This window comes from Sycon ciliatum, chromosome 1, assembly GCF_964019385.1.
Source record: "Sycon ciliatum chromosome 1, ocSycCili1.1, whole genome shotgun sequence".
In the NCBI taxonomy this organism is placed as follows: Eukaryota; Metazoa; Porifera; class Calcarea; order Leucosolenida; family Sycettidae; genus Sycon; species Sycon ciliatum.
In genome coordinates, this window is record NC_088643.1 from 77,209,126 (window position 1) to 77,219,299 (window position 10,174).

The following is a 10,174-nucleotide window of genomic DNA, read 5'->3' on the forward strand; positions in this document are numbered from 1 at the left end:
CTTTTTCTTGTAATGAGAATTCAAACCTGTGGGACAGCTGAAGGGGACGTTATAACGAATTTGGTCTACAAACGAATAATCTCTTATCCGGACTTGCATGTACGACTGCTAATGATTCATGGGATTTTGGATCGTTGTCTACTAATGAGGTTTGTCTTGCAACCGATGTCATACTAACGAGGGTAGGACTGTAAATTAAATGCTTGAAAGTTGAAACTTCGTTTTTCAGATGAATCAGACTGCAAATCAATAGCATAGCAAAGACCATAGCTATCCCAGGAACACTTGAGTAGTGCCCTCTTTTACCTTTTTCTATGTTGTCCTCTTCAGTTTGAGCAGGTATGGATGTTTCCTAGTGCCTTCTAGAATTTCTAGGTATATCATTGGTCTTGTTCGGATCGGCCATTACGTTTGGAGCTGTTCAAACTTGTATTGTTGTTTATTATTTTATTGATTTATTTATTCTACTTGCCTTTCCTTTCTTCTTGTGTTTTAGCATTAGGCGATTTGATCGCAGGACGAGAGAGGAGCTGATGGACGATCTCTCCAATGTTCCTCTTGGTTCGGAGCGGCGCCGAGTGCTGACGTTGGGACTTGGGTAAGGATGAGTGTTCCCTCATGTTTACAAGTTATCCGTTTTGTCCAACACTAACGGTTATATGCAGAATACTGTTGAGTCAAAAATGTGCAACAATCAGCACAAAAACTGACTGATGAGATCATGACATTCAACAACCTGATGCTTAGCTGCATCACGTTTATACCCGTTAGTGTTGGAAAAAACGGATAACTCGTAAACTTATGGTCCTCTTTTTTAATTTTAATCCTTGGCTCTCCATCCAAGTTCCCTCATGTGTTGCTATTATTTTTATTTACTTATTTTTTTGCCCAGGGTCTACATTCTACATTTATTTTACTTAGACTAGGGTTAGCTGTCCGTTTACCAGTACTCATCCACACATATGTGCACATAGGGTCTACACAGAACTCTATCAGTAGGTATTTTTGTATAGGAGGTTGTCTTTCCTCCGGGATAGCACTATATACTCCCATTCTGTGTGTTCTCTGGTAGCTATGTTCCTTGGAGACCATATGACTGTGCCAGTGTGGTGACCGAGGTGAGGTGTGTCTGCACTGGCATCGTCAACTTGCCTACTGCTACGTGCTCCCCAGTGCTCCATCTGTGTCCTGTACTTTATTTGGGGGGGGGGGGAGGGGCAATACCGGTACTTCAGGTGCAGGGGGCAAGGGGGATGGGGTGGGGGACATCATGCCCCCAATGAACCTCTCCAGGCGTTGTTCTGGAGTAGACTAACCATAGGCGGAGTGTACACATGCAGCACATAGTTTGGGAATTAGAACGCGATCAGACCGGCATATTCAAAGGCAGTCTATTGTGATAGTAGTCCTGGACGGATCTCACTATGATGATATAGGTCGTGCCCAGCATCACAATGCCCAACATTATTAAATGAATGTTTTTTTTCCTGAGGGGCTAGATGAACATGTGGCTAGACTGCCGATGGCAACCAACAGGCTCAAGGCTGTGTTGAGACTTCGTGTTTGCGACCCGAGTCTTGTTTACTCACCATGACTAGGCATCGCATCGGGCATCGTATGACCATTTTATATGTCACTGTTCTTAGTCGCACCGGGGGCGCATGCCCGTTTTCAGGAGACTTATCAAAACACATAAGCCCTGTGCCCTGAAGGTTAGGCCTATTGTTAGTCTGAATAGTCCTGGCTACTATCCCACTAAGTTCATTGACTTTCTACTGAACCTGTATGTACGTGAGGAAAGTACTGTTCTGGCCCGAACTACGGATTTCATCAACTTGGTAGAAGGTTTGCCTGTGCGGGACGATCATTTATTTTTGAGTATAGATGTGACCAGCCTCTACACCAACATCCCCAACGAGCTCGGTTACGTGGCATTGTCGTGGTATATCACACACAGGTATACAAGGTGGATGCCCCCGGCCCTTCGTACACGGTTAACAACAGCAGTGACTTCCTTGATGTCAGTCATTCGGAAGACTAACGGGTTCGTGTACGATAACATTTGTTCGCGCAGATCCAAGGGACTGCCATGGGTTCGCCTGCAGCAGTGGTCTATGCCGACATTGTTATGCTGTATTTGGAGAATCGGTACATTTTGCCGATCTTAGAGGGGGAGGGTTTAGAGGTTCAGGTTTATAGACGCTTTATCAGTGACATTTTTGTTTCATTGCATGGTTGCGAAGGTCAAGTTCAGCGCGCTTTAGACAGGATTAATAAGTGTTCGGCCCTCGAGTTTGCGCATGAACTGGCACATGATGGCATTGATTTCCTGGACACCACAGTTTTCCGTAGTAAGGGATACATGGCGGTGAAGCCTCATTTCAAGGTCACCAATCGTTTCCTGTATCTGCTTGTCGGTAGTAACCACCCCCGTAGTATGGGTAAAGGTGTGATCACTGGGGAGTTGATCCGTATCCGTCGGTCTTCGACCCTTGACCACCACTACGAAGCTGCTGCCGAGCAGGCGAAGCAGACTTTCCGGGCCCGTGTATACAAGAGCTCCATCTTTCATCTTTCAGACCGTACACCAGGCATGCAAGGCCGGCACAGCTGGGGTGGCCTCAGCCGCCCCACTTTTTTGGCCGTTTTTTTTTGTTCTTGTTTTTTTAGCACACTGCAACAAAGCGCGATGATCGCAGCTCAGCTCAAACGTGGCAAATAATGAAGAATCCTTGTGTATCAAGGTCAAGGTGTGTGTGTGTGTGTGTGTGTGCCTGTGTGTGTGTGTGTGTGTGTGTACGTGCCTGTGACGTGTACAGCCGGTGTGTGCACACCGCTAGCTAAACCGACCAACGGCTACTCCCAGGGCACAAACTATTCTGCTGGAGGCAGCGTCGTCTTCGGCTGAAATTCCGGATACAACCTGCAGGGAAGCATTGTGCGCATCTGCCAGATTGACGGTTCCTGGAGTGGGGCAGCTGCCTCATGTAATCGTAAGTTGAATTTCAAGAGAGCCGATATATCCCTCTTGTGTAGAGAAGCTTCAGGCTTGTAGGAAGGCAGATTCTGGTGGCGTTGATCTTTCCTATTTACAGAGCATGTAATAGTCTGGGTGTTACCTGCCACTTTTCATCATCACAAATGATAATCGTGCTTATCACAGGACCCAGGACCAGTCGGGCATCACAGCCTGAGTCCTTAGGATATATGTTATACTTGTAGGTGTATGGTTAGGGTGTTCGCCGGGTAGAGGCGACGGTTTCAAATAGGACACAGGTTGCAAACCGGAACGGACTCAATATTCACTTTCTCTCTTGGTATTTTGATTAGAAAACATATGTCACAGTGAGACTACGATGTGTTATACTCCGAGCCAAAATTTCATGGCTCTGCGATGACCAGACGCGCCATACCAAGCAGGTGAGTTTTTGATGTGTTGCTTCGCACTGCGACTTGAGTTTTACGACTTTCGAAAAATCAACTTCTTGTCGCAGGTAAACAGCGGCTCGCCTCTTGCCAATAAAGCACCGCATACCAATCAAAACTAATGGAAGCACACACAAGGCTTATTGTTACTCTGTACTGGCCGTCGTGGAGCGATAGCAATTAGCTAATTTCAGACCCAGAGTGAATTTGACGTTCACTCTAAAACGTGTCCGGTTTGGAGCCACCTCTGATTTGAACTTTTTTGAAGCGAAAAATTGGGCAACTTGGAGGCAATGGGTCAACACAAAGGAGTGGCTCAGTTCGATTGACTCTGGCCCCAGAGCAAACTTCAACATGCCAGTTTCCTTCCACAAACATATTTCGAGTGAAAAATCAACGCTGATGATCGGTTTGGGTCTATACAAATTTGGCTGTCAAGGCGTTCCGGTATCGAACCGTCTACTCTACCAGAACACTGAGTTGTTGGCATAAGCCGGTAACTTTTGTCGAGCCTGTTTTAGGCTACCACCTCCTCCAAATATGCTAATATCTCTTGACTGTACAAAAGATGTGCCGAGCAGACACCTTCTTCATCTCTTGACTGCTTTTTGTGTTGTGTGTATGGGTACGTGTATCCAGCCATTCAACTGCAGTGCCAGTCTGGCTACCTGCCCTGCCTGCGTTCCAGTGGCTGTATCCTGCCATCACAGCGCTGCGACGGTGTTTGGTACGACTGTGCTGATGGCTCTGATGCACAGTACTGCCCAGGCAAGGTCACACCAGCTCCAGGTAAGCACCAGCAGCAGCACTGATAGTAGTACCATGACTTCTATTATTATTACAGGGTGCGACAGAGCTCTCGGCCATTAAAGAAAATGTTGAGTCACCTCCACCACCACACTGCGCTCTTTAGCCGACTAGACCCTCCTGCACACAACCATTATCATTGCGAGGACACTTCCGTAGACGATATTAATAAACTCCTTCAGACAGCTGTTTCGCTAATACATAGCTCATCAGTGAAGGTAGATATTGAATGATTAAAAATATAGACCAAACTGCTATTATATAGGGGGTTTCCACATACAAAACTGGCATAGCTGAGGTGATAACGCGGGAAAAGGAAAGTGTGAAGTACTGTTGACGCGCATTGGACATACATGCAGCGTCGGATATTCGGCGCGGAAAATCAATCACTATTCAATGCAGAAATAACGTGCCAGAATCAGAGTACTATGTAGCTAGTAGTGAGAGTCTGTGTACTAGTATTGCAGTTGTCCGAGCGCCATGAAGGCCTGCGAACGCACCTCAAGACCCGCCGACGTCGACAGCCACAGCAGCCCCTGGGGCATGACACTGTACTGCTCGCCCGTCGCGCCAAGACGCTTGGCAGTCACTAGGCTTCATGCCACCGATGTTGTCCGCAAGCCACCTTGTTATCTGCCCATCACCCACTGCCGCTGACACGCTGGGAGGCCCTGCGGCATTCGCCCAGTATATCGTCAGAGCTGTGTCGACGGTACAATAACGCTGGTAGAAACAAACAGTTGGTCGTATGATATTGCGTCCTCCGGATTGTCCCTTGACTCGTCTTGTCCCTCTTCTTGCTCTGACGCTAATGACTTCTATTACAAGCAAAATGTAGAGCTACTGTTGACCGCTATTCACTGCTGTATTTATTTTATTACTTTGCATGGCCATGTTGAGGCAGTCTTCGCATCAATTTCCTTTACACAATGCGTGTACTTCAATGTATTCAAAACGAACGTCTGTGCCACGCACACATACGCAAACGTTTTAGGGATGAAACGAGGATATCGAATACTCGAGCGCTTGCTCGAAAATTCGAAAGGAGTGAGGACTCGTTTCGCAAAATACTCAAGTATCTTATGCACAGTGTACTGTATGCTTGTACATCAAGCACGTCCGTTACTCTGACCAGTACTGATAACCCATGCAAGTGTGAAATTATTACTTGTCCCTACTTACCAACAAAAGACGTAGTTCAGACTATTTCCTGCACTAGGCTGCATGCAAGACTACATGTGTCAGGTGTAATACGTTCAGTGTTACGAGAGTGTGTGCAGTACATTGTTTTATGTTGTCAGTAAAATACTCGTACTCGCTCGTTTTTTCAAAGAGTACTCGAGTCCTCAATTTTGGCACTCGTTTCACCCCTAGGCCAAACATGCATGCACTGAATGCCTGTGCTCTGTGCTCTGTGCACTCTGTGCTTGTGCAGGTCAAACCGACTGCCAGGTCCTGTCACCACCGGCACTGGGCTCAATGACCGTGAACGGCTTGATGTTCAGCAACACGACCACGTTTGTGTGCACATCTCCCTATGTCCTTATGGGCTCGGCCGTGTGTACTTGTGAAATCAACGGCCAGTGGAGCGTAGTGCAGCCAACTTGCGTCCGTAAGTACATGTACCAATGCTCGACTGGCTTGTATTATGCATTCCCGTTCATCACACCGCTCATACTGTCAAATGCTGCCTCTTCTCATTCACAATGGCATGGGTCACAGTAGATAGGCCTGGTGCAGGTATTGCCAGTTCCTTGCTTGCTGCAGTACAGTATGTCATATTAACTTAGCTGGTAAGCAGTGCATGTGTGCATGGCAAGTGTTAATTTTGTCCATTGCTTCCCAACCCATGTGTAGTGACGACTGCTGCTCTGAGTGCGGCCAGTGACGAGCTAGTCAAGGACTCCGTCTCAGAACGCATGACACAAACGTGTAAGCCTAGTATTGCTGCATAATTAAGAGCAATTTCTCCTACTGCTGACTGCTGAAAATGTTGTGTCCTTCACAACTAGTCTCTTTGTTCTAAGAAGTCTGCCTCTTTCATCGATTTGTGTTTACCTAGCTGCGTTATGCTATTAGTAGCCTATTACCTGTTGTGCAATGGGGCTGGCCTAAAAGCTGCTCGCTCAACAGTTGTGTTGCATGGCATAGAGGGAGATACGGCAAGCCGCCTCGGCATATTTGCGGATAGAGCTTTTATTAGAAAGGAAAAGGACATATGGATACGAGTTAAGAGTAACTGTCCACCACTGTAACTAGCTACTACGGTAAAAAAAATGCAACAACTAGGCACAAAACTGACAGAGTGCTGAGACATTCGACGACCTGACTCCTAGCTTCAACACATCTCCGTAGCGCTAACCAACAGCCTTCCAACTTGGAAGGTTCAAGGTTAAAAGGAGAGACCAAAGAGGGGAAGGTAAGCGCAACGAAAATGAGCACAAGCTAGTAGTTGAAGCTACAGTCCCACAAGAACAAGAAATGGTGATTGTTACTGGACGATGACGAAACCAGTATTACCTTTCCCTCTTTGGTCTCTCCTTAACACTACGGAGATGTGTTGAAGCCAGGAGTCAGGTCGTCAAATGTTTTAGTGCCTGGTTGTTGCACTTTCTGACTGTATTTAGTATATAGTGACAGTTACTCTACACTCATATCCATACGTCCTTTTCCTTTCTACATTAATTTTATTATTGCCATATTGGCTCAACATCCGAGTTTCAAAGAGCTTTTAGTGGACGACTTAATCCATTTTCGGCAATACTTACAACGATCCAATCAGTCATATTGTAGATCAGGCTATGCTGTGGGTAAGTATACTACTGGCCTTGTATGGCTTATTGTTTGCCAGCGAGTATTTAGCATCATCTACTAGTATTCACTCGTTTGACAGCCAAAGAGTATTTGTGTGGGAGGCTGGGAGTCTCGCACCTGACTTGGTCACGTTGCGCCTGAAGGTCACTAAGACGCGGCCATATACGGTGGAGCCGTCGCAGTTCCATCTACTGTCGACGAAACATGCCCGGTATTGGCTATTCCGGTACATGACAGCCCATGCCTGTAGCACCAAGCCTGTGTTCACTTTTGCCAAAGGGATCCACCTTACTCGGCCTTATTTAAATAAGAATACTCTGTCACGCTCTCAACTGTTATCAGGTTAGCTCCCGCTCCATGCCCATTGTTGGAGCGACGGTCCTGGAATCCAGAGTTGCAAGTGAGGTGGTGATACGGCAAGCAGACGGTGGCAAAGTACGGCTTAAAAGCTCTACATCTGGCAAGTGGCCGGCATACCACCCCAATGGACATCGGAACAGTGCACGTAGAGTAGCATCTCTACGTGACAGGGTATGAGCGCAAGTGAGTTCTTATGCTCTACTAATGTGCATTGATTCTGTGACTATAGTTGGTGTACAGATCTCATCACATGAGCCTTAGGCGGGATTTCCTATTGTCACTGGAAAATTCAGCCCTAACAAACAGTGTGATGGATGAATTTGACTCCAGGTATCTGCTTTTGGGAATGCCATGTATGCATGTCTGGCGTGCTGCTGCTATAATGTTGTGGCAGCAGCATTTTGGTGCGATGGACTGTTCTTGTAACGGTGTACCTACCCATTTGCTGTTGCCGGATGCCGTGTTTTGTCAGTTGTGCCTGTTTGAAGGTGCCAGGCCAGCTTGTGTTGGTGCGTTCCCGTTAAGTTGCCAGGGCACCATATTTGTAACGGCGTTCCCGTTTTGCTGTTGTGGGGCTGTGTTTGTATCGGTGTGTTCCCGTTGAAGTTGACGGGGCACCACGTTAGTGGATTGTGCCTGTTTGAAGTTGCCAGGCCAATCCTGTAACGCACACCCGTTTGCTGATAATTGGGGACATGTTTGTCCATTTTGCTCGAGATTCACATGGCTGCGCCAGTTGCCTTGTGCGGATTAGACTGTTATCTGGCACTAGTCTTGATCTGTTTTATTCAGATTCAGATCAGCTATTGTTCCTATACGAGAAAATCTGTGGGTGCACATCCAATTCATTTGCAGATTTGCGTGCTTCTCCTGCAACGGGCGTTTACATGGTACATGGTGTGTGGGCGTATGTGTGGTGTGTTCATGCTGTACAGGCCAGTATTGCCAAGCACTGGGGACCTTTGGCAATCTGAAGAATGTTTTGTCCGAGAATCGATCCTTGGATCTGTGGGGTTGCAGTTGTGGTGCTCCCGACCCTCTTGCGCGATGGCCGCGGAGACTTGGCGAAAAGGTTCGAGACATACGGCATCTCAATATCTTCCACCACAATCAGTACATCAGCACCACCATCGAGTGTAGCGACATCAGCAATAGAAGACGCACATGATATCATTCACCCTTACGGCCTTAGCGAAGACCCGGGAAAACCTGAGAAGATGTTAGCCGCAACTTTACTGGAAAAGTCGTCGGTGACAACGGCACTCCATATTTTAGCTGCATGCAGTTAGGTCTCTCAACAAGTGTACCCAAAGTTTTCAAGCTAATACACAAGCAAATTCACTAGGGGCCGAGTATATTTTCCTACACCTCTCCCTGTTTGTTGTTGTTATTTCTGCATTCAAATTGTTTGTGTACCTGTACATTTATTACAGTAGAGCCACGCATCCACGGCTGTTGTTTCCAAGGGGTCAGGCTCGTCAGTTATACAAAACCTTTCAGCAATCTGGCCTTAGGCTTAGTTCCTTGACTTCTTGTACCACTTTCTTAGATGCACATCCCACTGGATAGTGAGCAACACGTGTGTAGCAGAATCTGTATTCCAGAAAAGCAGAGACTCGAATCTATTGACACTGCGTTTCTTTTTTAAACGTTATTGGCTGTGGTGTACCTAGAGGTATACACGTACATTCCTGGGTCCCACGTTCTGTGACGCCCGACTGTATTCGTGGTGCCTCAACAACTTTTAATTTTGTGCGCTCGGGAAAACCTGCCGGAGGCTGTGAGGCTGCAGAGTGTTTCTGTGTTTTGCTTTAAAAAACCATCAGGTCTCCCCAGATTTTCTAGTCTGGCCCTGAATTTTGCCACTCTTCGGTTTCAAAACCTTGTGTGGTGATGGAAAGCCTAGCAGTGTTGTGTGTGCATGTGTGTATTTTGTACAGTGCTGGCCAGAGAAATCCAACCTCGTTAATGAAGTAGCGCCGCGTTCGAGAGCACAGACCGGTCCAGTATGTTTACTACTAGGGCTGCATAACGCCCGGTGCAATTTTATTCATAAGGTTGGATTTCTTTGGCCAGCACTGTAGTTAGAAGTAGGTCCTCTAAGGTCCTCTGTTTGTGCGCAATTGTGGTCACAGTGGCAGTAGTGGGTGAGGGGTAGACTCAGTCACTACGAAGATGGTGTATACATGATGGTGTATACAGTCATGTAGTTGAATGTTACTTCGGGCTTAGACCCAGAGGTTCTTGAAATGATGACCCCGGGTTTATGTACATGTATCATTCAGCTACCGTTGTCATAATGGCACTAGTTGATAGAACACCTGTATAAGTACAGCAGGGCCGGCGGAACCGGTCAGGCTGGTCCGGCCATGGCCGGACCACTTTCCCAGCTGGATGGTCCATGTGATTCGTGCAAAACCGGTGTAAAAAATCCAGAGGTACATGACTCGACTGTACTGCCGACGTGTGATGTGCTTCGAAGTAGCTCAGGACTCCGTGACCGGCACTGTATGGCTGATATGGATAAAAAGTTGTGTTTGTGTTCTTTTACTTTGAAGTACCATAATTTTCTGCATTTTCTGGAGCCTTAGAGATGCCCAAATTCGCTCTATTTCACGTAAATTTTAAATATTTCTCCCGGGGGAGATCCCCGCACCCCCCTCAAAGGTTGGCCGGACCACTCCCCAACTCCTTCCTCCGGGCCTGTACAGGCTGTATATCTAGCATTTTCCAAAATAGCACTCCGTACTTCGAGGCTGCAGCCGTT

At 47.0% G+C, this 10,174-nt stretch overlaps 1 protein-coding gene across 3 annotated transcripts in view; it reads left to right on the forward strand.

The window, feature by feature from the left end:
- Positions 1-9,155, forward strand: part of LOC135805570 (uncharacterized) — a 19,291-nt gene extending 10,136 nt beyond the window's left edge. Inside the window, exons 1-7 of one of the 3 annotated variants that reach the window (XM_065319625.1) lie at positions 20-339; positions 497-598; positions 2,820-2,993; positions 4,066-4,215; positions 5,669-5,845; positions 6,091-6,165; positions 8,343-9,155. In XM_065319625.1, the coding sequence (XP_065175697.1) occupies positions 5,713-5,845; positions 6,091-6,165; positions 8,343-8,575 (441 nt within the window). In that variant the 5' untranslated portion in view covers positions 20-339; positions 497-598; positions 2,820-2,993; positions 4,066-4,215; positions 5,669-5,712 and the 3' untranslated portion in view covers positions 8,576-9,155. Of the gene's footprint in view, positions 1-19; positions 340-496; positions 599-2,819; positions 2,994-4,065; positions 4,216-5,668; positions 5,846-6,090; positions 6,166-8,342 lie in introns of those variants that run through there. The other 2 variants (XM_065319624.1, XR_010551154.1) reach the window with 2 other exon arrangements.
- The last annotated feature ends 1,019 nt before the right edge of the window (positions 9,156-10,174 follow it).